Source organism: Bombus pascuorum, chromosome 9 (genome assembly GCF_905332965.1).
Source record: "Bombus pascuorum chromosome 9, iyBomPasc1.1, whole genome shotgun sequence".
Taxonomy (NCBI): Eukaryota; Metazoa; Arthropoda; class Insecta; order Hymenoptera; family Apidae; genus Bombus; species Bombus pascuorum.
This window is the reverse complement of record NC_083496.1, coordinates 5,375,223-5,402,616: the sequence shown is the minus strand read 5'-3', so window position 1 is coordinate 5,402,616 and position 27,394 is coordinate 5,375,223. Positions and strand designations below refer to the sequence as shown.

The following is a 27,394-nucleotide window of genomic DNA, read 5'->3' as shown; positions in this document are numbered from 1 at the left end:
TAGTGTTTGAAAGAAGTAGGAAAGAAAAAAGCCAAATGTATTAGTATCTGTCCGTGCAATATTATTTTCTTGAAGAATTAAGTAGAAGTAATTTCATTGATTAAGATATTTGTTACGTAATGATAAATTCCTTTGATGCTTGAAAAAAATACTCATTTTTAACAAGATTATCTCGCGCAAAGTTCGAGCCAAATTCATCAATTGTATTTCATCACATGACTGACTTTTAATATCTATGCACAGTTTAATGATCAACATTTTATAGTTTTGCGCTTACACACGTCAATGTTTGGATACACAACAAATACATATTGCACGCATTATCATAAAACACGTATTTGAAACATTATAGAATTTGCTCAACATAATTAACAAGTAGTTCTAATAAATCATATGAATTTTATTATTTTTACAGAAAAATGTACAACTCGATCAACCAACACAATCTGTGGCCAAAGACAGTGACCACATTGTACAAGAAATATTAAAAGATCCAAAAATAACGGCAAAAACAATGTTCGTGACATTAATGGATCATTTACGTTCATTAGAAGACTCTATAATAACAGATGATACTAAACACAATTTGCATCTTCTGCAATTCTGTACATTTGATAGGATGTCTTCGATGTTTATTGAATGTGATGAAAGTGAGAAGACAGAATGCAACGAAAAGGACGAAGAGAAAGAAATAAGTCAAGAACAGGCAAAAGAAACCAATAGTTCGAAAGATTCTGATTCCAAAAATCAATCAAAACCTATTGATATATCGACTGAGAGTTCCAACAAAAAGCAATTCTCGATAAATAGATTATTTGAACAACAAAAAGAACGCAGCTATTTCTCCGTGAATAGAGGAATTACACGAAACTTTGGACAAAGATTCACTTCTTTCGATAAAATGCATTCGTCTTCTTCGTTTCCTAAGTCTTTCGCATCCTACAGATATAAAAAATCCAAACGAACCGATTTATTTTACTATGGAGAAAACAGCGGATATTCTAATAATTTCCCAATTAGACCTTGGTTAAAAAGGAACGTAACAAAAGAAAAGAAGGAATTATCCATCGGATTTGCTGCTACTAATGAAAGCAAAAGTTTTACATTTGATAAAGAGAAGAGCGAAAAGCGCATGAATTGGAGAAGCGAAAAGCACATGGATTGGAGAAGCGAAAAGAAGACGCAAGAACATTACTGGAGAACAGTAGCATATAAAGGATCAAAACAACATAATCTGAAATATAAAGATGAGAGTACGCAAACAGACAGCATCTGTCCGACGAACAATGTTGAAATGGTTTCAGTCGGAACAATGTGGCCTGAACAAGAACCTTACGGATGTCCAATTGAGGTAAAATTACAATTACTATTTGATTCTCTATTTGATTACTATTTGATCCTTATAATTATTCTATCATATAAACTAAATGTCCTAACATGATATTAATTTTTTCTGTCCAGGATAAGGATATAATCTGGGAACTTAATTACAATCATGAAGCAGACATTAAAGAATTATTCAAAATGCCATATCAACAACTTTTATCGTACAGTACATCGCTCTCATCAACGGATCGTAGTTTCGATGCACAGGCATTTACAACTCCAGACACCGATGACGCAGCGGCACTATGGCCCACAAACTTATTCAGTGATACAAATAACTTCAAAAAAGCCATTCGTCCTCCTCCTGGTTTTCCTGAAGTACCACAATATTCATCGCTAACGTCGAATATTTTTAATCCTGAAGATGCAATGCTGCCTTCCTTAACAGATAATTATGAGCTGAATTCTCTAATCAATTCAGTGACGGTTATACCCCCAGCGCCTCCACCTATGCGACATCTTTATTACGATTATCCCGAATTTATGGAATCGCCTACTTATATTAAATAATCTATAAAATAATTATCTGTGATACTATTTTTTTTTCTAGTTTGTTTTTGCTTTTTTCTCATATTGCATTCATTATTATAAAACACGTATTTGGAACATTATAGAATTTGCTTTACATTTGCTTTACAACATTATAGATTTTTGCTTTTTTTTTCTAGTTTATTTGTTTGTTTTTTTTTTTTTTTTATTTGTCCAGAAGGACATTTTGTAAAGTATTATATATCAGTTATTAAGAAAAAAAAAAAAAGAAAAAAAAAAAAATACCCCCAACGGGGTGATATCTTCGTGTTTATTAGATTATATATTTATGTAATACTATGGTAACAAGAAAATTTTTATGTATATATACAAATTATACAATACATGTAAGTTGTAATTTGTAGCAAGAAAATTTGTATGTATATATAAAAATTTCACAATAAATGTAAGTTGTAACTTGTAAATATGTCACTTGTAACAAGAAAATTTGTAAATATATATATATAAAAATTGTACAATAAATGTGTTTATTATGCAAGAAGTCGAGTGTGTTTTAATCATACAATATTTATTAAAAATATATACAACATGTAAATTGAAAGTTTAAGTAAACTCGGAGAATTAAAAAATATCTTTCTCTGTATTTTATGGCGTAGGCATAAATGACAAATTCATGGGCGATAACTGACTTCCTGGTGTAGCATCTGCGTCCTCTCCTGCGGACCGTCCTGATTCCCAACCGGACTGCTTGGTGATCCCCAGGTGCTCCTGGAGAATCCAGCACTTAATTTCAACCCCAATCGGAAGTCGCGGTGGCCCTCGCGCGCCTCGCGTAGGCGCGTCCACGTGTAACGCTGCTACGTGTACGTTTCCTTCCGCAGTTTCCTTCACCCGCTCCGCTGTTTCCTTCCGCAGCTTAAAGAGGAGCATAGTTCGCAGAAGAAGGCTACGGCCTTCCTGCCCCATCCCATTCTTTTTTCTTTTTTTGTCCCATTGTATACTTGTTTCAAAAATAACCCTAATGAGAGTCTCGGTTTGAAAGATGTGTCATAGCAATTGAAAGCCTTAATAGTAAAGAAATATGTTTAATTTTATGACTGTATCGTATTATTGCGACCCGACTACTTACATTTGCGCTACAGGTAACAGGTTGCAGCAGATACCCGTCTTAACGGAGGGACGAGTCATATTTACATAAACAGTCGTATGTAAAGTAAACAGCCTAATCTTCAGCGGCTTATACCCAAACGTACTATATTACAAAAATACAATGACAACAGGCTACATCCCCCCAGAAGCGTTCCTATACCTAGACGAAAAAAATTACCTCCAAGACCAAAACAATATCCCGATAATTTTCCACATAAAAAGAAAAATAGGGATAAAGACAATACTCTACGAGGAAAACGGACTGACTGCAGACACCAGGTGGAGGTACAACATGGCCCTCCCCCAAAAAGACACTAAAGACAAACACAGAAAAAACACAAAAAAATATTGGTGGATTCCAAACCCATAAGAAAATATAAGTGAAAACTACCAATTCGACAAAAAACCATTCCTACCACCGTGTAACCTAGATGTAAGTACTGTAAATATGTAAATACTGTAATCATTGTAAATAATATAATTTAACACCCCCCTCCCCTTTCCTCTCATCCCCCCCCCCAAAATCCCACAACGCATAAAAGTAATACACCGAGGAGTCCTGTTTTGCGGCCAAGTTTCAGGACAAAATACAACACACTCAAGAATACACAAAAATCACGCACCAATGCGACTTAAACCCAAAAAACAAAAAAATAAACGCAAAAACCGAAAATCCACGACACATATTAGACCATGGCTACGTCGTACCGACGCGTATCGGTACTTTTGCCTAAACACACTATACTCAATTCATTGTTTATTGTGAATCTCAAAAATGTACAAAAAATCAAATATTGGCTAAATAAACTATTTAAAAAAAAAAAAAAAAAAAAGTCGTATGTAAAGTCCTGTTTTGCGGCCAAGTTTCAGGACAAAATACAACACACACAAGAATACACAAAAATCACGCTCCAATGCGACTTAAACCCAAAAAACAAAAAAATAAACGCAAAAACCGAAAATCCACGACACATATTAGACCATGGCTACGTCGTACCGACGCGTATCGGTACTTTTGCCTAAACACACTATACTCAAATTCATTGTTTATTGTGAATCTCAAAAATGTACAAAAAATCAAATATTGGCTAAATAAACTATTTAAAAAAAAAAAAAAAAGTCGTATGTAAATAATAATAATACCTATTCGTAATTTAGTACAAAAAATATTCTTTTGTACATGTTACATATAGAAAGAATACTCCCGAAGATGGAGTTCAAAAATAATAATACTAAAAATAATAAAAATAATAAAAATAATAAAATAATACTAAAAAAAATAAAATCTGCGATTAATGATTACGGATCGCGTTGCAAGCTGATATTGAAATTGTCAAATATTTAGAGCGGTAGAATTATTTTAAATAATTTCGTAGAATTAAATTTTCAGTTATCCTATTCACGTTTAAGAAAATACAAATCTCTTCTGATTCACCGAAAGATCAAATACCTGCGAGGGTAAAAAACAAGTTTATTATACTTAACCCTTAGCTGTTAATCTTACACTTTCAAACGACCCAAAGGCTGGTTGATGACAAGTTTTGTTTTGTTCCAGTTACGTTCTTCCCCTCAACATAATGTTATCTGCTTATTTATTAGTAGCAAATATTTATGGATAATGAATAATCATAGTTAACTACAGGTTCTTTACCTCAAAAACTATACAAAACGAAATTTGTAAACGAAATTTAGCTCGTGACAAATATAAATTCTCCTAATCTGTGCATTGTTTTGAAATGTATATAAAACTCTATTTGCTTAAGGTTAATAAACAGTAAGGTAATGAGCTGAAGGGATTAACTTGAGAGCGGCAGGGTACTGAGACTTTACAAGGGTTAGTCATCCTTACCCCCGAATTTTAATTTTCCCGTTTTAATTTTCTCCTAGTATGTACTTTCACCTCTCCTTGTTTGGTCAACCAATCAGGAAACAGAATATTCGGCATTTGCAGGGTATAAAAAGAAAGCGCGTTTGATTTTTCACACCATTTGAAGCTTCTAAGCTGTAGTGAAGAAGTGTACCTCATCCGTCTAACATCCACCTCACCTGTTTAAAATTTACCTCGTCCGTCTAACATCCACCTCACTCACCTGTTTAACATTTACCTCATCTGTATAAAATCTACCTGATATTCCTAACATCTACCTCAGATTCAACAAAAATTTGAGACGATAATAGTGAAAATAGTGACATAGTGAGCAAGTGTTATACAGTGACAATCATGGGAATAAGAAATAGAAACAGACGTGAACGAAGAGGCAAATATCAGGGCCGTCAGATCCAAAATGTAAGTACTAGTGTTTGAAAGAAGTAGGAAAGAAAAAAGCCAAATGTATTAGTATCTGTCCGTGCAATATTATTTTCTTGAAGAATTAAGTAGAAGTAATTTCATTGATTAAGATATTTGTTACGTAATGATAAATTCCTTTGATGCTTGAAAAAAATACTCATTTTTAACAAGATTATCTCGCGCAAAGTTCGAGCCAAATTCATCAATTGTATTTCATCACATGACTGACTTTTAATATCTATGCACAGTTTAATGATCAACATTTTATAGTTTTGCGCTTACACACGTCAATGTTTGGATACACAACAAATACATATTGCACGCATTATCATAAAACACGTATTTGAAACATTATAGAATTTGCTCAACATAATTAACAAGTAGTTCTAATAAATCATATGAATTTTATTATTTTTACAGAAAAATGTACAACTCGATCAACCAACACAATCTGTGGCCAAAGACAGTGACCACATTGTACAAGAAATATTAAAAGATCCAAAAATAACGGCAAAAACAATGTTCGTGACATTAATGGATCATTTACGTTCATTAGAAGACTCTATAATAACAGATGATACTAAACACAATTTGCATCTTCTGCAATTCTGTACATTTGATAGGATGTCTTCGATGTTTATTGAATGTGATGAAAGTGAGAAGACAGAATGCAACGAAAAGGACGAAGAGAAAGAAATAAGTCAAGAACAGGCAAAAGAAACCAATAGTTCGAAAGATTCTGATTCCAAAAATCAATCAAAACCTATTGATATATCGACTGAGAGTTCCAACAAAAAGCAATTCTCGATAAATAGATTATTTGAACAACAAAAAGAACGCAGCTATTTCTCCGTGAATAGAGGAATTACACGAAACTTTGGACAAAGATTCACTTCTTTCGATAAAATGCATTCGTCTTCTTCGTTTCCTAAGTCTTTCGCATCCTACAGATATAAAAAATCCAAACGAACCGATTTATTTTACTATGGAGAAAACAGCGGATATTCTAATAATTTCCCAATTAGACCTTGGTTAAAAAGGAACGTAACAAAAGAAAAGAAGGAATTATCCATCGGATTTGCTGCTACTAATGAAAGCAAAAGTTTTACATTTGATAAAGAGAAGAGCGAAAAGCGCATGAATTGGAGAAGCGAAAAGCACATGGATTGGAGAAGCGAAAAGAAGACGCAAGAACATTACTGGAGAACAGTAGCATATAAAGGATCAAAACAACATAATCTGAAATATAAAGATGAGAGTACGCAAACAGACAGCATCTGTCCGACGAACAATGTTGAAATGGTTTCAGTCGGAACAATGTGGCCTGAACAAGAACCTTACGGATGTCCAATTGAGGTAAAATTACAATTACTATTTGATTCTCTATTTGATTACTATTTGATCCTTATAATTATTCTATCATATAAACTAAATGTCCTAACATGATATTAATTTTTTCTGTCCAGGATAAGGATATAATCTGGGAACTTAATTACAATCATGAAGCAGACATTAAAGAATTATTCAAAATGCCATATCAACAACTTTTATCGTACAGTACATCGCTCTCATCAACGGATCGTAGTTTCGATGCACAGGCATTTACAACTCCAGACACCGATGACGCAGCGGCACTATGGCCCACAAACTTATTCAGTGATACAAATAACTTCAAAAAAGCCATTCGTCCTCCTCCTGGTTTTCCTGAAGTACCACAATATTCATCGCTAACGTCGAATATTTTTAATCCTGAAGATGCAATGCTGCCTTCCTTAACAGATAATTATGAGCTGAATTCTCTAATCAATTCAGTGACGGTTATACCCCCAGCGCCTCCACCTATGCGACATCTTTATTACGATTATCCCGAATTTATGGAATCGCCTACTTATATTAAATAATCTATAAAATAATTATCTGTGATACTATTTTTTTTTCTAGTTTGTTTTTGCTTTTTTCTCATATTGCATTCATTATTATAAAACACGTATTTGGAACATTATAGAATTTGCTTTACATTTGCTTTACAACATTATAGATTTTTGCTTTTTTTTTCTAGTTTATTTGTTTGTTTTTTTTTTTTTTTAATTTGTCCAGAAGGACATTTTGTAAAGTATTATATATCAGTTATTAAGAAAAAAAAAAAAAGAAAAAAAAAAAAAACCCCCAACGGGGTGATATCTTCGTGTTTATTAGATTATATATTTATGTAATACTATGGTAACAAGAAAATTTTTATGTATATATACAAATTATACAATACATGTAAGTTGTAATTTGTAGCAAGAAAATTTGTATGTATATATAAAAATTTCACAATAAATGTAAGTTGTAACTTGTAAATATGTCACTTGTAACAAGAAAATTTGTAAATATATATATATAAAAATTGTACAATAAATGTGTTTATTATGCAAGAAGTCGAGTGTGTTTTAATCATACAATATTTATTAAAAATATATACAACATGTAAATTGAAAGTTTAAGTAAACTCGGAGAATTAAAAAATATCTTTCTCTGTATTTTATGGCGTAGGCATAAATGACAAATTCATGGGCGATAACTGACTTCCTGGTGTAGCATCTGCTCTTTCCCCTTGTTCGATAACCGGGTCTGTTTCATTCATATCTTCCACCTGTAATAGGTACAATATTAAAAATTTGTTAACACTGAATGAATGTAAAATATCATAAATATCCTATAATTACCACCATCGAATGTTCAAATTTTCCCCTCTTTTGTGCAATCGTTCTTAGCAATGCTTTAGCTTCTTCTTTTGTCTCGTCAAATTGCAAACATTTTTGAGCATAATGATTGGCATGGTCCAATTGTTCTCGTTTTAAATGATACTGCGTTAAATATTTGTATGCATGGCTCAAATCAGTTCTATCCGCATTTATAAATTCATCCATCACAAAATCCGTATACGCTGCTGCTGCATGATCATGTTCACCTAATTTTTCATATAACCTACAGTGTATTAAAGCATATTTCAATTTTAACACATTTCATAGTAGAAAAGGTTGAACATTAATACATACGTGGCTAATTTCAACAATGCCATTCCTTCGATATCACCAACATTGCATGCTTTGTAATAACATTTCAATGCGTCTTGTATTTTATTTTGTTTCTCGTATGCTTCTCCTAATGCCTGTACCATTCTACTATCGTGTGGCCTTAGTAATTGAGCCTGTTTATAATAATACAGTGCATAGAATGGCATTTTTAAAATTTCATATGTCTGACCCAAACCGTACCATGCTCTGTAATCCCGCTTATTGACTTCTAAATTAAAAAATGGGTAAATAAATAGATACTTGTATTTCATTTTATACGTACATACAGATATTACGTACCAATAGCTTGTCTATAGCTATGAATAGCACCATTGGTATTTCTCATTTCCATAAACTCATGACCAAGTAATGTCCAAGCAGAAAGATATTGTGGATTTAATTTTAATGCTCTATGGAAATACATTGATGCTTTCTGATGATCTCCTCTTAAACTATAATAATTTCCTAAAAGATAATGCTTTAATTAAATAGTAAAATAGTAAATCTATAACTTTTTTATTTTAAGATACGATAAACTTACCTACTATGCAACATGTTTCTAACCTGTATTTATCAATTTCTGTAGCTCTGTGAGCTAAATATGCCAGTTCTACTTTCATTTCTTTCACATAGAGGATATTAGAATATGTATCCATATTGTCTAAACAATAAGGATCTGCTTTTATTATCCTCTTAAAAGTTTCTATAGCATTATCAACATCTAAAATGATAATATTATAATGTAACAGGCCATAATAGTTAAAGTCTTTGTTAACAATTTGATTGAGAAGTTGATTTACCTCTTCTGTAGTTTACAGTCATTGCAGTTTGAGCAAGTACGTAACCATTTTTTGCAAACCCCATTGATTGTAATTCGTAATATAACGCTAAACCCTCATCTATTAATTGCAGTTCTAAATACATATGAGCCATAAAAAAATGCTTCATCCAATGATTAGGTAAGCACAAATTTTCAAGCTTCTCCCTGTCAGTGATTAAAGAAGCTAATTCTAACCAAGACCCCCAATGCATGGGTTGCTTATGCGTTGCATCAACCAGCACATCCATGGCTTCTCTGGTAAGTTGTAATTTTTTTAAAGTTACACCAAAAAGATAAAGACTAAAACCATCAAGTTTATTTGCCAGGTGATCTTTTCTTAAGTCAGCACATAACAATCTTAAACTTTCGTTTTTCAAAGGATCTGGAGGCACCACTGTCATGTCATCTATTTTTTTCTTTTCGCCTGATAAATAGCGAGAATATAGATGCAAAAATCGAACTTTTGATGTTTTACACTGCTCGGTGAAATAGGCAGCTCTATCATATTCTTTCAAATCAAAATAAGTTTTTGCTAAAATATACGTGTCTTCCTCTTCGCTTGTCTCCGATAAATACAAGTCAACAGTAGTGTCATGTATATTTAATTTAACATCTTTCAAGGAATAACTTAATTCTGCTAGCCTATAAAGATAACATATTTTTTTATCCTTCCCATAGTAATGGAATAAAGATTTTACTTAAATTTATATCAGAAACTTTACATACCATTTTGTGGTATGTAATAATCCGCGTTGGGAGCATTCATTTATCGCGCGCAAAAGATCGGTTTTAACCTCCTTAATATCAAACTTTATCGATTCTTCCATTGTATATATTCCATCAGTACTTTATCCAATGTTATAATCAGCAAAATTTATTAAAAAATGATTTTGTACATATTATGGAAAGAATTCATGTTTGTATAAACAAAACTAATAAGTTAAACAAGAAATCTGCACGCTTTAGGTTTTGCCGCCACCTATATCGTATGTCGTATGATAAAAATACATTCAATCATAGACGATACATAGTGTAGATCACTTACGCAATTACAATCTTTTATCAACTAACAACAATCACTTACCACATTAATGTTATTTCCAACCTTACCGATTTAATGTACATATAGACGAGATATGCTGAATATAATTCATTAATTTACTGCTTTAAATTGTAGAGGGCAGAGAAAAACTCGATATTTCAGTTTCTATGACTTATGACACAAAATTCCATAAAATGATAGGTCTATTTTATGTTTTATCTGTGCTTCAGTGTACAATTATCTATTTTTTAGTTTATTAATTTTTTGGTTGGGTGTTTTAATATATTAATAAGTAACAATTTCCGAAGACATAATTATAGCAATGTCCTATTCTTTAATGTCATGGGTAATATAATAAGTTATTTTTATTGCATGTGTTCATAATGATTTCATTTTGAATATAAGTAGGATAAGTAGGATAAGTAGGATAAGTAGGATAAATAGGACAAATAGGATAAATATAAGTGCCTTATATTCATAGAAAATATTACTTTTTCTATATTCACATATTCAAGTATTATTACCATGAATAATAATATCAATATGATCTGATATTTCTAAAATAAGATATTGTACGCGTACACTTGTACTATTAGAAAATATTATTTACGATCGATAAAATAAGATTTGAACGGAAATCTTACTTCTGAGCGGGAATATTTTAAACAAAAATATTGAAATCAAACAAAACTAATACTTATTATAGGGTGCTAATTCTCACGGCCAACTTGGACAAGGAATTGAGTCGGAAGAGTGTGTTTTACCATGTGAAGTTGATTTATCAAAGTGCTCCCTAAAACCGAAAAAAATAAAAAAAATAGTTGGCGGTGCTGGTCACACGTTAATTTTAGATGATTCCGGTAGCGTTTATTCTTGCGGCTGGAACAATAAAGGACAAACAGGCTTTCCAACGAAGGATAATATTTTGTCATTTCGAGAATTGAATGAAAAATTGAAGAACAAGATTATCGTGGATATAGCTTGCGGCTGGGATTGTTCCGCTGCGTTAACAATAGAAGGCACTTTATTCTTGTGGGGCTCGAATCGTTTCGGTCAATTAGGAAAACATCCGAACAGTCTTCAGTGGACACGCGAACCATTCGAAGTAATAACCGATCGAAAAATTAGAGGAATTTCAATGGGTTTAAGACACACTGTCCTACTAACAGAAGATTATAAAATTTTAATAGCAGGAACAGGTAACAAGGGGCAATTAGGTTTAAGCATTTCAAATAGTAAGGAACCTTTAAATGCGGCATACAGCTTTACACAAGGTAAACGTACTTAGAAATAAAAGGATTAAGATTAACTTGTTTTCACAATAAAGATTAAATAAAGATTACTGCGTAATGTATTTGAATAGTTTTAACGTTATCCGACATCGAGAGCGTCAGTTGTGGTCAATACCATACAATCGCGTTAGCGAAAGATGGAAATATTTATGCATTTGGTGATAATAAATACGGGCAATTAGGACTAAATACAGATGCATGTCAAAAAACATTCATTCCAATAAAACTATCGGATGTTCATTTTAAATTGCCAATTAATATATACAGTGGTTGGTCGCATGTAATTGTATTAAATGGTAATACTATTTGATAACTTGATTAACACAATACATACATATTTTCAAAATTTGATTGCTTTGTTAGTTTATTATTAGATAATAACATTTTTGGTTGGGGCCGAAATACATATGGGCAGTTAGGTATTACAAAACTCGAAAAGCCATCGACTTGGAAAGCCACGCGAATCGAAAACCTTCCTAAAATGCATCGAGTTTCTGCTGGCTCAGAACACAATGTTGCATTAACTGGTATACACATAATAACTAACAGCAACAAAAAAAAAAAAAAAAAAAGACTTGATGAAAATCAAATTTTATTTATAACATTTTAGAGAATGGAGAAATTTTATGTTGGGGTTGGAACGAACACGGAAATTGTGGAAATGGTCATACGAAAGATGTAAAATTTCCGGAACAACTGCTTCTGCCCTACAATTACACAGGAATTCTTATCGGAAGTGGTGCAGCTCATTCATTTGCAGTAATAAAGACTATTTTATAAGAAATAATGACAATAAAAACAAGATATTTTAGTAATTTTTCCGCTTTTCTCCTTCCTAAAAACATATAGAAAATTTGTAATTCTACTTAAATTAACGGTAAATTAACGGTAAGCAAAAGGCAGGTAGATCGATGAGAGTATATACATACTCAAAAGTCGACCTCACCTGTAGGGATAATGCACCACCTGCCAGTAGTAAACTATCGGTGGGATATCCATACGGACGTAACAATGGAACCTTCCATATGAAGATCGATCGATTTAAATAAAAAAAAAAGTTGCGAAATGATATAGAACAAAATGTTACGTTCAAGATCTCAAAGCAGCATTTGGTACATATTTTCAATTATTTATATTTACACAAACGTTAGTTTGCATTGAGATTCATATGTATAATCTTATTACATTTATTCAGGGAACAAGAAGCAAAGTTCGTACAAGATCGAATATCCAACGTAGAGAAACATTTTGCAGAATTATGCACCACATTTGCGGCATATACGAGAAAAGCTGCTAGGTTTGTACATAACAACAGCTTCTATTGATCTTGTACATATCGATTATTTCTATTCTATGGGGCTTTATCTTCCTGTGTATAAATTTATGTAATGTACTTTTAGATTACGCGATAAAGGAGATGAAATAGCAAAAATTATCCAAACTTACGCTCAATCGGAAACGATAAATCAATCATTATCTAACGGATTGGCAAACTTTTCTGCAACTTTGTCAGTAATTGGGGATTATAGGTGGGTATTTTCTTGTTGAATCACAGAAACAAAAAATATTAATTTTACTGTTTAAGTTATCACAACTTTTATTCGTTATTTCTAGGGACGCTAAAGTGCAGAGATTTGATGCCAAAATAATTTCTCCACTTTCTCAATACGCGACAATCTGCAAACACGCTCGTGATGACGTAAAAAATACATTTACAACACGCGATAAAGAATTGACAAGAAAAAGACATCTAGATAGGCTTAGGGAACGAAATCCTAGAAACAGACAGATGATTGTATCCTTACATTCAATTTCAATGCATTTAACTAATTACATTTAAGCAGTGTTAAAAAATTACAATTATTATAAATTCTTAAAAATCAACATAGTCTCAAGCCGAATCTGAGCTCATGAAAGCTTCTGTGGAAGTTTCAAGAGTTGTTAAAGGTTTAGAAGAACAAATCGATGCATTCGAAAAGCGGAAATTGCATGATCTGAAAACTGTACTTTTAGATTTTATTATTATTGAACTAAGTTTTCATGCAAAAACTCTCGAATTACTGACAAAAGGTTACCAGGATATTGCAGAAATCGATGAAATTAAAGATTTAGAGGTAGGTCACCTTTTGCTTAAATAATATTCATAGTCTAATATAAAAAAATATTTTTCACACATTTGTGTTGGATCTGTTGTATAGTCTTGAAATTACTTTAAATTAGTATTATCTTTGATACTTACTCGCAGGACTTTCAAATAATAAGAGGAAACATGAATGGGGTAATTTTTTTATTCCACTAGTTATTGAGTATTAACTTGTCATATAAATTATTAAAATATAAGTAGAGAAATATGTCTCTATCCTTTAAATTAATTAAAGCAATGATTAATTCCAGGAATTTCGTGAAGTAATGCATATACCCGATTCTATTGCGAGATTGCCTACCGTTGGACGAACTTCATTTCGGCAGTCTTATTCACTTACCAATTTGGCAAGTCGTTTTATGTCTTCGCCCGCAAATTCTCAGAAATTAGCTAATCATACAATCGAATCTACCTCGATTGTAAGTATAAATCAATCATCATTGTATACCAATATGTTATAATTCAATGTAAACGCTTACGCTATAACTGCAATGGATATTTTTGTAGGATTCTGCAAAGTCGAGCTTAAAGACAAACTCTTCAGAATCTGTACAGATCGAGGAATTTAGAGATAGTTCAGAAGAAACAGAGTCTGAATCTACTAAAGAGAAACCTGTGAGAACCAGGCATAAATCTATGTAATTCTAAATAATCTATTATCTCCAAAATATTTTGTTCAATTCTAGATTGAATTGCAAGCTAATTCTGGATATAAGGATTCAACAAGACTTATTGTCAAAGCAGTACCACCGATTCCTATATATCAAAAATTTCTAACAATGCCTATGATGATCAAGCATGGGTGATCTAATGGTATTCATCTAGCACTGAAATGTATTGTATATTTTTACTTACAAACAGAAAGGAAATAAAATATGCATTATACCACTACGTTATTGCAAAAAAGTCATTTTATTGTTTTAATGATCAAAAATTCATACCAATAATATACAAATACCGTTCTTATGTAATAATATTTGTTAGTATAGTATAATATATGTTATATGTAAAAGATCTCTTTGTTTCTATATCAAAATTAATGATATAATAAATACAATCATTTGTCACCTCCTTCTACACCAGCTTGTGTCATCAAATCTGTAATATTCTTTTCTAAATCGTCTATTCTGTTTCCCATTTCATCTAGTATTTTGTATTAAGGATATTTATAACATTATTTATGAAAACGTTAAATAAACTCCCTTAAATAAACTGTTTTTCACACATGTAATAGTTTGTATTTTCTTAGCAGAAAAATTATGCTTATAAAATATACAATTTGATGCACAGTTCATTTATGAGGTTATCTAAGAAAATGCATCTTAAGCAACTAATAAAAAAAGGATATTTTTTCCAAGAATTTGATCTGACATTGTTTGAAATTTCCCTTGCATATTCTGTAATAGTGTTTGTACCTAAAATATACAAAAAAATATAAACAAGAATAGACAGTCGCATTATGGAAATATTAATAGGGAGTATCACAATAATGAATTATATCATACTCACATACTCCGTCAATTCTTGCATATTTTTTGGTTCAGCACTATTACCTATTCCATAATTATCAGTATCCTCAGTTTTATGATCTTGTTTAATATCTGCCATTCCTAAACGATTTGTATTTATTCAATCTCGCTTCACAGTGGGATGAACTTTGTTCTTTCGAATAGTTCTGTCAAGCGCGTGCGAAGATTTTCTATCAACTGATACTTTTACTACGTACAATGCAAATCATCGAAACATCGATTTAACAAATGTAAATAAAATATCATTTTTCGATCAAACTTTTAATGTGACTCAGACACGATTACTTTCTTACTATTTCTTTCGTACTCTGTTCAAATAAATGATTCTATTGGTGGAAATTAAGAGAAAGGGAAGGTTCCTCCCATTTATTGCCATCCTTGTTTGATATTGTAAACATAAAGGCGCATACGTATGAAACGCTTGGTGTTTGCGAATTAACATTGCAATATACAATAATAGAGTTGCTATTCGCAGTGTTAAAAAATTAAGAAGAAAAGAACATACACGGCTGATAAATATAAAATCGCTATTAATTTTATTGGTATATACAGAACAGTTACAAACATATTCATTGATTATTAGCTTTGCGTATTTAAAAATTATTTCAATATCAAATTAAAAGATTACCTTTATTGAGGTTTAAACACAATATCCACATTTTCTGGAGCTGAAATATTCAGAAGATTTGCTGTGTCAAACGATTGGTAGCTTGAGGTAGTAGGTGGAATGGGATACTTTTGGTCATTTTTGTTTTCTTTAGTTGCAAAAAATTTGCAACACAAAATATACCAAAAACTTTGTACAATACTTTTTACCATACCTACAAAATTTTCTCTGTAAAAAATATCTTCAACAGCACAAAATAATTCAAGTAAATTGATATTTACCGCTTGTAACAAAAATACCTCCAACAGTGGCACATAATTTCACTAGAAATTGACACACTGTATCACGTTGTTGAGTAACTTTTATTTTAAGAGCACTCATATCATATTTAAAAAAGATTCCTGGACTTCCATGAGATCCTTTTTGGTGATCAATTGGTCTTTGATGATCTTTTACGCTATACTGGTAAGTTTTGGAAGTGCTCAGTAGAGTCTGTATATCTGTGGGAACCACTTCCACAAAATACTGATATAAAATCATATCTAAAATATATTTCGTTTCAAATAAATTATAAATATTATAATACTTATATTTACATTTCATACAAACTTACTGTTGTCAGCAATCTTTTCATCCCCTTCTAATGGGTGAATGATACCTGGACTAGGTCCTCCAAATGAAAATTTATTTATCCTATGAGTAAAGTTATAGTCTTTGTCCGTCATGAAAGTTAAAATATGTATATGTCCCATAGGAAATGATAATGATTTTCCAGCTGTTATATGAAAATTTCCAGCAACCTTGTTAACATTTAAACTGCCATGAATGCGACATGAATTTGGTGGATAACTAGGTTGATGGGTCCTGCAAGATGTGTTGATATATCTATATAATATGTATCAATTATGGGTATAATAATATGCTTTATATACCGTTTTGGCATTTCACTATATAAAGTAACTTGATTAGATTTCCATAATAATTCATGAATTGCATGGTATTCCTCTCTTAGATAAGAATTCACATCTTTTAAAGCTTCAAAGTGAGATCTCTGCTCTTGTGTCAATTCCCACCATGTATCTTCTTGTTCTAATGATTCATGTCCAATCATATTTTGATTTGTAGAATCTAAGACATCAGCACTAATACGGCTACATGTCATAGCAACAGTGATATCAATATTTATTTTCAATTTTGCATCAATATCTGTGTCTGTTTCAAATTTAAATTGTAGTCTGCTGTCAAGATAATAACTTGTTTCAGCTATTATTAAATATGCAATAGTGCAGATTGTAAATATAGAGACTGTAAATATAAAACTGTACTTGTAAAAGTAAGATATATTTAATAATTAGAGCAGTAAATAGTAAAACAAAAAACTTACATGTTCCTCCAACCGCAGTTTTGTCTACATATAGTTCAGGAACTTTAGGAAATCCATCCAATTCTTTGACAGTTTTAATATTAACATTCCGTCTTCGCAACATTTTAACAGTTTTTAAAATTCAGATATGAGTGTATAACATTTATTCTCTAACTAAATTCTATTAACCTATAAAATATGCAAGAATAAATTTTAATACACATTTATTATAACGTAAGTACATGTATATGTATGCATAATATAAATTTGGCAATATTTTTACCTTAATGTTACATTTAACATAATAGTATATACATATTTACAAATACACATGCATGTCTAGTATACAATATTTCAAATACATATATTAAGTTCCATGGGTCAAGTAGTCACATATTACGAGTAACAGACTTTGATACAAATGTTCAACATTTTTCTATTTAACGACAGATAAAGGTTAGTTGTTTCGGACGGTAACCAAGGGCACCACCATATCTATAAAAAGAACGAAAATTAGTTGAAATTATCACACACAATCAAATGTTTTATTGCTGTATGAGCAGTAACTGATACCACCACAATTGTTAGAAACAAACGATTGTTCAAAATAGTAACAAATATATGTTATGAATTTTTATACATTATAATTTCATAATTGTTTATTTAATTCCAGAATATTTGATGGAGTAATTACCAGTATATACGTTTATGAAGTTTCCAATGTATTGGTTAAATTTGTAGTTGAATGTTGAATAAATACGTGTTATCACTTTAATGATTTAAAGCATTCCTTATCTTAAACGATTTTTACACTTAATGCTCGCATCGAAAATAAGTGATTTTGCAGTTATGGGCGACCACGCATTATGTCTTTCGTAGCTTAAATATAAATAAGTCAGAAATCAGTTAATGGTGAATTATGTGCACGTGTTATATTAAAGTGTTAATTTCTATTTAAATGTATATATGTGTGTATATATATACACATATATTACATCTTTGTGTACCTTCTTTCTGCATTTTTTGGTAATAATTTCACATAAGATTTATTATCAGTATTTATTAATATACATTTATATTAAATATCAATGTTATTACTCATCTTAGATGCAAGTATTTAGTATGTTTATTTATTTAATTTTTTATTATTATGTTATTTTATAAATTTATTATATAACAAATAGAAACAATTAGATTTTATTTATTTATATGATCTACACTATGCTTAGTGGCACTTGAAAGCATATATAAAATACTTTAAAATGTTACAGTTAACTTGCAAAAGGTTTTGTTATGCGAATGAAATTTAATTCTTTTTTTAAAGATTATGAGAAGCAGTTGCAATAATCATTTATATTTCAAATATATTATCTTTATATAATTACATAAAATTACATCAAAAAAGAATAAAATACATGTAATATCATAATGAATAATCTTTGTGTTAATGTGTTAAAACTATTATTAAAAGATTAAGAACACAAGATGCCTGGTACTTTGACCTACCCAATGTATGCTGGTGTTGAATCACCTCCTCAAAGAACTCGTGCTTATACTTGGAATTCTCAGCATCGTTCTGCATCTCGGGCATTGCAAGCTAACAGAAGACCAGGACGCTTTTCATTGACAGAACCTGCAGTATGTAAATAATCATATTTCCTTGTATATGTGATATTTACACAATGCATTATTTTAAGAGATAATAACTTAGAAATTATTCATTCTTATCATATCTCATGATATTAAATTGAAAATTCAACTAAAAATATAACTTATTATCGTACATTTTATTTTAATATCCTTATTAATGTCAATACAAAGACCCTCTGATATTAAAACAATAGTTTGATACTCAAGAAACCGTAAAAAAAAATAAAACAGATATACTAGAAAACACGTGAGTCACATTTTATGCGCATCAATCGTTAAAACGTATTGGTAGCGTTGAAAAGTAATAATTTTTCGATGAAAAACTAAATTCTTACAATTTCGATTACGTCGTTCAACTTTCCACATTTAATATCGAAAGACGTCTATTTAGAAAAATTTTGAGAGATTTTCGCAGGCACATTAGAAGTTGTTCGTGTCAAGGATATTTAAAATTATTTCGTAATCTACTTTTATGGAATTTTTGTTTGTTCTAATACTGATAAAATTGATAAAGATTAAGAAAAATATACTTTGTAAAATATACATATGCACAATAATGATTCTTTTTTTTTATTTGAAATGACTGAGATGGATTTTAGTCACGTTTGAATATTTAAAAGGAAGTTAGCCATCTTTAAGCGCGAGTATGTCATATCCGTTTCGTTCGTGCAATAGTAACCAAGAGGGGTTAAGACAAAATAGGTTTCTTGATGGCATATAAGAAACTGTGAACCTAGTAAAATTGTAAGAAGTAGCCATCAACGATTAAGAATAAATCAAATATACATAACGTTAATGGCAGAGGAACATGTTTATGGATATAATCCAACGTCTGGAGCTGACGGAGAATCCGTACGTAACTATTTTGACAGTTTGACAAGTAAGGTTGGATTTTTGATTGATAGACTTCAGAAAGGGTGTTACTTCCACAAAGTTGTTGATTTTATGATTAATAATATTATTGCGTCAATAATAAAATTTTTATATTATTAATAATCATAGTACGAATCATCTTTATATTTCTTTAATAAAAACAATCAATAAATTGATAAAATGCATCAATATTAATATTTTTATATTTTATTACCAATCTACATTAAACATGAAAAACAACATATTCTTTTCATTTTTTATGTATAACTTTATTTATTTTCGTAGTGCTTTATATTTTGTATATATTTATATTTAATGTATTAAGTAAAATATAAATAAAATAGTTAATTGTTTGTTTATTATATAAACTATATAAAATTAACCAGAAAATTTGTATCATAGTTATTAATAGAAACAAAAGACGTGACAAGTTTAACTTTTTTGTATTTGACATTTTGAGAACCTAGCGTTAATCAATGTTTTTGTTTTGTTTTTTGATATTGTGTATAGAGAGATGAAGCTACCCGGAAGCTGAGATTAAAAGTGATCGCTGGCCACCAATTAGCAAAAAAGGACATCTTTGGTGCAAGCGATCCTTATGTGCGTATTGATTTAAATACTCTAAATGGAGACCAGACAATAGATTCTGCGCTTACAAAAACTAAAAAAAAGACATTGAATCCTGTGTGGGAAGAAGAATTTATATTTAGAGTAAGTATGATATATTATAATTTAATGTCAAGATAAATTCAATATGTTAATCGAAATATATATTCTTTATTGTTAGGTTAAACCTGTCGATCATAAATTGGTGTTACAAGTTTTTGATGAGAATAGATTGACAAGGGATGATTTTCTTGGTATGGTAGAATTAACATTGATTAATCTACCTAAAGAACAAGAAGGTCGTACAATTCCTGTTAGACGTTATTTACTTCGACCACGTAGGTAAGTATTTTTATAATATATGCTTGAAGCTGTGTATTTTTGTATATTTTAAAAATTTAATCTGTTTAGCTTCCTATTAAAATTATTTGGCCTCAAACTACAGATATGGTTTTACAAGCTACTATATATTATATACACAATAAAAATAATTGAAATATATTACTTTTATTCATTAATTTTCATTTTTATTATTTTTAAATGCACTGTTATATGTTTTGAGTCAGTTTTGCATCTAGTTATATTTATTGGCTCCATATCACGAATTTTCATGTTTTGTTCATTAATATATTTCTTTTGTATCTTTCATTTGCAAATGCAAAATGATTAACTTACGAGGATATGGCTAGTAATCATTCCAGTCAGCGTTCAAGAGTAAAAGGCACCTTGGAAGTATATCATGCATACATTTCTGACTCATCAACTGTGGACAATGATAATGGGGATACTGCATCAGACTCAGGAGGCTGGGAAATGGTACAACCAGTAAATAATAGTCCTGTGGAACAGGCTGCAGAGGTATGCACAGTTACATCTGTACTTTAAACTACAAATATTAAAAATGACTCTAATACTACTAATACTTTAAAGTACTAATAATTAATAATAATAATAATTTAAAGTACTAATACTTTAATTGAATGTTCTTTTAGGTCATGATTATCAGACATTTACCACCAGGATGGGAAGAGAGACAAGATGCAAATGGGCGAACATATTATGTCAATCATGTAGCAAGATTTACACAATGGGAACATCCATTAGAATCGTATGTAACAGATATATATATATATATATATATATATATATATATATATATATATATCTGCTTCAACATATTTATTGCATAATAAGTATAGATAATAATGCAGAAATATTGGAATTTATTTATAGTACTACATCACCTAGTGGAAATATGACTATTGAGCGAAATTTCAATACTGCAGTAACTGAATTTCAACGTCGTTTTCACATTAGTGCTGATGAGGAAAATAGACACAGAAGTTCAATTAATCAGGTAATACTGGTGGTTGTATAATTAATGTAAATACCATAAAAGAAAGAAAAAGATGAAATGAATTTATTAACTAGTCAGCTTAGCATCTGTTTCCAAATTTTTGTATTATAACAGAATATTATGTCTTATACTTTATTTTGAGATTTAGAATTTATGTAGACTTGTTGTGTGTAAAAAGATACACACACACACGCACAAAACTCAAAGTTTACGTTTAATATATTTTTAAATAATAAAAATATATTTATATCTTTAGGTGGGAGTAGATTAGAAACTGTTGCTATATATATTTTTTGCTTTGTATGTTATCTTTTTGTAATTGTGTAAATTAACAAAAAGTTTATAACCAAACGCCTATGTAACCCCATTTAACATATATAGATGCATCATACTCTGTTTAACTATAGATATGTGCTTTAAAAGATAACTGTTAACTGTCAAGATGTGCATGAATTATTGAAAGACAAAAATATGAATATCAATGTGTAAACAGTATAAAAACCTTCTAACAAATAGAGTATTTAGCATGCAGTATGTAGCAATTTTGTGCATGTGTGTGTAAGGATGGTGAAGTTCTCCGTGAGGATGGCGAAGATTCGGATGCGAGAAATTATGAGATTGAGAATCATAGGGGAGGGGGTAGTGGGGATACTTCGTCAGACTCTGGACATTCTGTTGATCAACGCGGCTACCTTAGTGAATATGAAGACCAGGTACTCATTCATAGATATGATTATTTTCGATTGTATAAGCTGTTTTTATTTACATGTGTTCATTTATTTGACGAAAATAAAGGCTATAATTTGTAAACAGAGATTATATATATTTTTCATGTAGTGCATTGCTGTCTGTATTACTTTATGTTCCAATACAATTTAAAACATTTATTACAAAACTTCACCATGCAGTTGGGTATTACAAACTAACGATTCTTTCTAAAAAGTACTCTTAGTGTTAAAAAGAATTGTATTTCTGTAATTGACATATTGCACTATTTTGATTAATTTTGTTGTTTATTACGCAAAAATGATAACAAATTTGTAATACATTATAAAATGTTGAAAGTGTATAACATATAAATTTCTTTGTAAAATAATAGATTGAAATTATATTCATGTATATGTTGTATGAAAATATATTACTATTGTACTTGCAGAGTGATGATAGTGTGGACAGTCCAGCTGGATCTAGACGATCATCTGAACAAGTTAGTACAGCATTTTATTGTAAATGACAGCAGCGAATACTATAAAAATTATTTACCCTAATTCTTGTTACTGTTTCGATGTCTAGATCGAAAGTCCGAAACCTGTGGTTCCTGCGCCAAGTGACGAGGGATTACCACCTGGGTGGGGTATGCAAATAGCTCCGAATGGTAGAGTATTTTTCATTGATCACACTGCGAGGACAACAACATGGATCGATCCTCGAACAGGGCGACCAAGTTCAATACCTAATCACATTGCTCCTTCTACTACACCAAGAAGTGATTTAGATCAGCTTGGTCCTCTTCCTGAAGGTTGGGAAGAAAGAGTTCATACGGATGGCCGAATATTTTTCATTGATCATAGTATGTGAATGTCTACCAAGATTTTGTAAAACTCGAAAATGTTGGCTTTGATCATGCAATATTTGTTTTTCTATTCTTGTTCTGCAGATACAAGAACAACACAATGGGAAGATCCTCGCATGTCCAATCCTCAAATTGCTGGACCGGTATGAGTCTCTTTTTAGTCCAAAGATCGTGATATATGAAGTTATAACTCATTTAATTTGTTAATATTCCTATATTTTCACAGGCTGTACCATATTCACGAGATTATAAACGTAAATACGAATATCTTAAATCTCAGTTGAGAAAGCCTGTAAGTATATGATTGTACAAAACTTATCCATATTTGATTTCTTTTATATTTCATTCATATATTTTTCAGAGTAACGTTCCTAATAAATTTGAAATAAAAGTTGGTCGAAATAATATTCTAGAAGATTCGTATCGTATAATTAGTTCTGTCAACAGAGTAGAAATATTGAAAACAAAATTATGGGTTGAATTTGAAGGAGAAGTTGGTTTAGATTATGGAGGTCTCGCTCGAGAATGGTTTTTCCTATTGTCTAAAGAAATGTTTAATCCTTACTATGGATTATTTGAATATTCTGCTACGTAGGTATATTTATGTATAAAATCATTTGCATTCTTTATAAAATGCAAAAAATAATAACAATTGAAATGTTTGTAGGGATAATTATACCTTGCAAATTAATCCATTTTCGGGGGTATGTAATGAAGAACATTTAAATTATTTCAAATTTATTGGTCGCATAGCAGGTATGGCTGTGTATCATGGTAAACTGTTGGATGGTAAGAATTATTTCAATTATACAGAAAGTATAAAACATTTCATTAAGAAAAAATATAACAGGAGCTCCTATCCTTCTTTTTTTTTTTTTTACAGCATTTTTCATTCGTCCATTTTATAAAATGATGTTAGGTAAATCTATTGATTTGAAAGATATGGAAAGCGTTGATTCAGAATATTACAATTCATTATTGTGGATTAAAGAAAACGATCCCAGTGAATTGGAACTTACGTTTTGTGTGGATGAAGAAAGTTTCGGACATACGTCTCAAAGAGAACTTAAACCAGATGGTGCTAATATACCATTAACAGACGAAAATAAAGATGAATATATAGCTTTAGTTATACAGTGGCGTTTTGTATCAAGGGTTCAAGAACAAATGAATGCATTTTTAGAAGGATTTAATGCTCTTATACCACCAACGCTAGTAAAAATATTTGATGAAAATGAATTAGAATTATTAATGTGTGGCATTCAACATATTGACGTGAGAGATTGGAAACAAAATACATTGTACAAAGGAGACTATCACGCTAATCACATCGTTGTTCAGTGGTTTTGGCGTGTGGTACTTTCATTTAGCAATGAAATGAGATCCAGACTTTTACAGTTTGTTACTGGTACATCGCGAGTACCTATGAATGGTTTTAAGGAACTTTATGGTAGCAATGGTCCACAATTATTTACTATTGAGAAGTGGGGTACACCAGAAAATTATCCAAGAGCTCATACCTGGTATGTAAATTTTAACATAATGTTTAATCTTATGCGTAGTTGTTAAAGTAAGATGGATTAAAAATTATAGTAATCTTTCTCATTTGAAAAATTTCAAAGAAGAAACCAAAGAAAGCGTAGAGTTATATCTGATGATTTATGTATCCTTTTCAGTTTTAATCGTATAGATCTCCCTCCATACGAAAGTTATCAACAATTGAGAGAAAAATTGATAAAAGCAATTGAAGGTTCTCAAGGTTTTGCTGGAGTGGATTAGCACGAAATACCCCTTTTCATGATGATATCTGTAATATAATGTACATATATACATACATATAGATACACAACCATGTATACTGTCTAATATGATTAACTATTTAACAGGATAAACATTTTTCTGCACTCTGAAGACTTAGGTGTCTTTTGACTGCTAGTTACAACATTAAGACAAATCAATGAAAAGTACGTTTAGATATTACTTAATCTCTACGAATAATTCGAAAAAATTTTACGCATGATGCACTTTAGAAATTATAGGCTATATTTAACAAACAGAAGGGAAAAAATTGATAGTAATCTCAAATGCTGTTTCAGCAATTGATGAATTACAATTTATTAACTCATTCACGTTCTAAATGTAATTCCATATTTTGATGGTTACTACACTTTAAAAGAGTTCTTTGGGAAAATTTTATTTGCTGCTATAAAAACATTAATCTGGTATTAATTGTAAATAACTTAAGATAAGAGATAATAATCTATATATTAATTACTTATCTCAATTTGTTGATAAAATGCCTCGTTAAAGGAATTTATAAATAATATGAGTTTACATATTTAAAAAGTCAAATTATACTAAAATATATAATGGACGATAAAAGAAGTTTTAAATTTTGTCACGTAGGATTTAGTACGATTTTCAAATATATCGAATTTCAGTTATATTCAAGTTAAATGAACATCTATCAAATTATATTGTATACAATGACGCTATAATTTACGATGAATTGTTGTGTAATATTGATTTAAATTTTAATATTATACACATATACGTATTTTTTTGGTCTAATTTTATAACACAATTTATTAAAACGAGATCCCTTTCAATGACGATTTCTAATTTTTCCACGAAATCAAACACTATTTTTTAAATCAATAATTTGTTTGAAATTGTAAATGTAATAATTTCACATTTTGTTTTTATGTAAAGAAATTAAATCTTTAAAGACTCACGTATTACGCACGTTTAGAAATCTTTTTAAGGATTTTCTATCATAGTAACAAAGGCTAGAAAATTTTGTTTCTTGAAAACATATACATAGTCGCAAAAATGTATAAACAGGAAGTTTTGGAAAATCAATTATACTATTAGAAGATGTAGCAAGAAGAATAACAGACAGTGTGAAATACGTAATTTGTTTCATTTTCGATCGATTTATAAATTTATGGTAAAAGATATTATTTAATTTAACATAGATATAATTAAAAACAAATTATTTTTTTGGAACAGGCGTATCTGTTACACAGTTCATTTGTATAACAAATGGAAAATTTTTCGTATTGGACAACGTTCTTCTTGTGTGTTCTTCTAAGAACTGACGATGGAAAGCATATTATGCTTAGCTCATTGTATATAGCATTAAATAAGATAAAAGAATATATACATCAAATTGCTTAAGCAGCGAAATTTATTTATATATTTTAGCAATTTACGAAAAAGTGGACATAGTCTATTCTTTCGTTAAAAATGGTATACTATCTATGAAATTGATTATTCGAAGATATCGTGATCAAACTTGTAAATGCCTACTTTGTACAATAATAGCTATTTCAAAAAAGTAACAAGTATTCTAAACAAATATCTAGCATTTAAAGCTAACGAAACATTCCATCCTATTTGTACAGGTTATTTTATTGTAAACAGATACGTCCCATTAGATAATAAATATTATTATTACGACAAAAATTTTGTGGCCTTAAATTATGATTATTTTCGATTTTCTATACGCTGCATGTTTTTTAATGACGAAAATTCGGCTTCTTGCATTTACATGATAAACGTATTATATTCGGAATGGAACAATGCATTTCAACGTATTGTATCGTTTAAAAAGCCAACGTTACTTGGAAATCGTAGTATTTTTTCTAACACTAAGTTATAATTTAATCGGGTTAAAAGTTAAGACTGTTAGTTGCCCACGTTTCAAGATATTTACTTAATTGTTCTTTTATTATCATTATTGTTATTATTATTATTACCTACCTTAGAATTCGCATATATTAGTGAATAATAGAATATAGAATATCCAAGTTTTATTTATTATTTTTACTAAAATATTATGTGAGATAATTTGTTGCAAGCTCACAAATAAAGCGACTTAATTTCTTCGTAACGTCATACTACAGAAATGATTTATCAGCTTATCCACATGTATCTGCGTAAGTTGCAAAAATATGTGACTCTAACTCCAATTTACCTCTATTTAGATTGTATGTAAATATAAACATATTTCTTGTAATATATCGATTACAAGGTACGTACATTTTTACTGTACTTGTGACAGATGAACTTGTAAACAAAATGTTTGTAAGCTAGTTTTTGCGATTATTCATTATTATCGAAATATGGCGAAGTTACACATCGTAATAATTAAGAATTAATTT

At 30.2% G+C, this 27,394-nt stretch overlaps 6 protein-coding genes across 15 annotated transcripts; 3 read left to right on the top strand and 3 right to left on the bottom strand.

The window, feature by feature from the left end:
- Nucleotides 1-7,744: 7,744 nt before the first annotated feature.
- Nucleotides 7,745-10,177, bottom strand: LOC132910441 (cell division cycle protein 23 homolog). 2 transcript variants are annotated; one of them, XM_060966133.1, is made up of 7 exons: nt 9,920-10,177; nt 9,174-9,835; nt 8,915-9,094; nt 8,674-8,838; nt 8,356-8,602; nt 8,023-8,284; nt 7,745-7,949 (listed from the first exon to the last, which is right to left on the bottom strand). In XM_060966133.1, exons 1-7 carry the CDS (start codon nt 10,018-10,020, stop codon nt 7,839-7,841), a joined length of 1,728 nt encoding a protein of 575 aa, XP_060822116.1. In that variant the 5' UTR covers nt 10,021-10,177; the 3' UTR covers nt 7,745-7,838. The 2 variants fall into 2 exon arrangements, with proteins under 2 accessions (XP_060822116.1, XP_060822117.1); XM_060966134.1 differs by lacking the exon at nt 7,745-7,949 and having other exon boundaries at nt 8,064-8,267.
- Nucleotides 10,178-10,218: 41 nt separating this feature from the next.
- On the top strand, nt 10,219-12,596 carry LOC132910429 (secretion-regulating guanine nucleotide exchange factor-like). The gene is made up of 6 exons (XM_060966118.1): nt 10,219-10,581; nt 10,942-11,509; nt 11,599-11,823; nt 11,902-12,054; nt 12,138-12,286; nt 12,377-12,596. Exons 1-6 carry the CDS (start codon nt 10,558-10,560, stop codon nt 12,395-12,397), a joined length of 1,140 nt encoding a protein of 379 aa, XP_060822101.1. The 5' UTR covers nt 10,219-10,557; the 3' UTR covers nt 12,398-12,596.
- Nucleotides 12,501-14,561, top strand: LOC132910430 (CBY1-interacting BAR domain-containing protein 1-A). 3 transcript variants are annotated; one of them, XM_060966119.1, is made up of 9 exons: nt 12,501-12,639; nt 12,723-12,824; nt 12,928-13,056; nt 13,142-13,322; nt 13,417-13,641; nt 13,773-13,805; nt 13,922-14,089; nt 14,178-14,285; nt 14,357-14,561. In XM_060966119.1, exons 1-9 carry the CDS (start codon nt 12,608-12,610, stop codon nt 14,474-14,476), a joined length of 1,098 nt encoding a protein of 365 aa, XP_060822102.1. In that variant the 5' UTR covers nt 12,501-12,607; the 3' UTR covers nt 14,477-14,561. The 3 variants fall into 3 exon arrangements, with proteins under 3 accessions (XP_060822102.1, XP_060822103.1, XP_060822104.1); XM_060966120.1 differs by lacking the exon at nt 13,773-13,805; XM_060966121.1 differs by having other exon boundaries at nt 14,178-14,561.
- Nucleotides 14,562-14,563: 2 nt separating this feature from the next.
- Nucleotides 14,564-15,543, bottom strand: LOC132910437 (heat shock factor-binding protein 1). Its single transcript, XM_060966131.1, has 3 exons — nt 15,180-15,543; nt 15,019-15,085; nt 14,564-14,816 (listed from the first exon to the last, which is right to left on the bottom strand). The coding sequence occupies exons 1-3, from the start codon at nt 15,276-15,278 to the stop codon at nt 14,728-14,730; spliced, it is 255 nt and encodes an 84-aa protein (XP_060822114.1). The 5' UTR covers nt 15,279-15,543; the 3' UTR covers nt 14,564-14,727.
- Nucleotides 15,544-15,712: 169 nt separating this feature from the next.
- Nucleotides 15,713-18,802, bottom strand: LOC132910427 (endoplasmic reticulum-Golgi intermediate compartment protein 2). Of its 2 annotated transcripts, none has more exons than XM_060966114.1 (7): nt 18,676-18,802; nt 17,453-17,664; nt 17,191-17,358; nt 16,739-17,111; nt 16,420-16,670; nt 16,088-16,348; nt 15,713-16,020 (listed from the first exon to the last, which is right to left on the bottom strand). In XM_060966114.1, exons 3-7 carry the CDS (start codon nt 17,291-17,293, stop codon nt 15,830-15,832), a joined length of 1,179 nt encoding a protein of 392 aa, XP_060822097.1. In that variant the 5' UTR covers nt 17,294-17,358; nt 17,453-17,664; nt 18,676-18,802; the 3' UTR covers nt 15,713-15,829. The 2 variants fall into 2 exon arrangements, with proteins under 2 accessions (XP_060822097.1, XP_060822096.1); XM_060966113.1 differs by lacking the exon at nt 18,676-18,802 and adding an exon at nt 17,864-17,993.
- Nucleotides 18,040-26,696, top strand: LOC132910418 (E3 ubiquitin-protein ligase Nedd-4). 6 transcript variants are annotated; one of them, XM_060966099.1, is made up of 17 exons: nt 18,055-18,195; nt 18,641-18,807; nt 20,203-20,403; nt 20,480-20,640; nt 20,988-21,156; nt 21,291-21,406; nt 21,532-21,655; nt 22,219-22,368; nt 22,812-22,862; nt 22,949-23,225; nt 23,313-23,371; nt 23,455-23,520; nt 23,590-23,819; nt 23,896-24,017; nt 24,112-24,751; nt 24,905-25,037; nt 25,115-26,696. In XM_060966099.1, the coding sequence occupies exons 2-16, from the start codon at nt 18,655-18,657 to the stop codon at nt 25,005-25,007; spliced, it is 2,622 nt and encodes an 873-aa protein (XP_060822082.1). In that variant the 5' UTR covers nt 18,055-18,195; nt 18,641-18,654; the 3' UTR covers nt 25,008-25,037; nt 25,115-26,696. The 6 variants fall into 6 exon arrangements, with proteins under 6 accessions (XP_060822085.1, XP_060822082.1, XP_060822081.1 ...); XM_060966098.1 differs by having other exon boundaries at nt 24,905-25,047; XM_060966100.1 differs by having other exon boundaries at nt 21,000-21,156; nt 24,905-26,696.
- The last annotated feature ends 698 nt before the right edge of the window (nt 26,697-27,394 follow it).

Coding starts and splice junctions, on each gene's coding strand:
- LOC132910437 (XM_060966131.1), bottom strand. CDS start 15,278: ATGGCAGATATTAAACAAGATCATAAAACTGAGGATACTGATAATTAT. Junction 15,086..15,179: donor TGCAAGAATTGACGGAGTAT/GTGAGTATGATA, acceptor TGTATATTTTAG/GTACAAACACTATTACAGAA. Junction 14,817..15,018: donor AGATCAAATTCTTGGAAAAA/ATATCCTTTTTT, acceptor AATACAAAATAC/TAGATGAAATGGGAAACAGA.
- LOC132910430 (XM_060966119.1), top strand. CDS start 12,608: ATGTTACGTTCAAGATCTCAAAGCAGCATTTG. Junction 13,057..13,141: donor TCAGTAATTGGGGATTATAG/GTGGGTATTTTC, acceptor CGTTATTTCTAG/GGACGCTAAAGTGCAGAGAT. Junction 13,642..13,772: donor ATGAAATTAAAGATTTAGAG/GTAGGTCACCTT, acceptor ACTTACTCGCAG/GACTTTCAAATAATAAGAGG.
- LOC132910418 (XM_060966099.1), top strand. CDS start 18,655: ATGCCTGGTACTTTGACCTACCCAATGTATGCTGGTGTTGAATCACCT. Junction 23,521..23,589: donor AATCTCAGTTGAGAAAGCCT/GTAAGTATATGA, acceptor TATATTTTTCAG/AGTAACGTTCCTAATAAATT. Junction 23,820..23,895: donor TTATTTGAATATTCTGCTAC/GTAGGTATATTT, acceptor AAATGTTTGTAG/GGATAATTATACCTTGCAAA.
- LOC132910441 (XM_060966133.1), bottom strand. CDS start 10,020: ATGGAAGAATCGATAAAGTTTGATATTAAGGAGGTTAAAACCGATCTT. Junction 9,836..9,919: donor TTATTACATACCACAAAATG/GTATGTAAAGTT, acceptor TTATCTTTATAG/GCTAGCAGAATTAAGTTATT. Junction 8,839..8,914: donor AGAAACATGTTGCATAGTAG/GTAAGTTTATCG, acceptor ATTATCTTTTAG/GAAATTATTATAGTTTAAGA.
- LOC132910429 (XM_060966118.1), top strand. CDS start 10,558: ATGTCCTATTCTTTAATGTCATGG. Junction 11,510..11,598: donor GGCATACAGCTTTACACAAG/GTAAACGTACTT, acceptor GTATTTGAATAG/TTTTAACGTTATCCGACATC. Junction 11,824..11,901: donor GCATGTAATTGTATTAAATG/GTAATACTATTT, acceptor GTTTATTATTAG/ATAATAACATTTTTGGTTGG.
- LOC132910427 (XM_060966114.1), bottom strand. CDS start 17,293: ATGTTGCGAAGACGGAATGTTAATATTAAAACTGTCAAAGAATTGGAT. Junction 16,671..16,738: donor TATAGTGAAATGCCAAAACG/GTATATAAAGCA, acceptor CACATCTTGCAG/GACCCATCAACCTAGTTATC. Junction 16,349..16,419: donor TGAAAAGATTGCTGACAACA/GTAAGTTTGTAT, acceptor AATATATTTTAG/ATATGATTTTATATCAGTAT.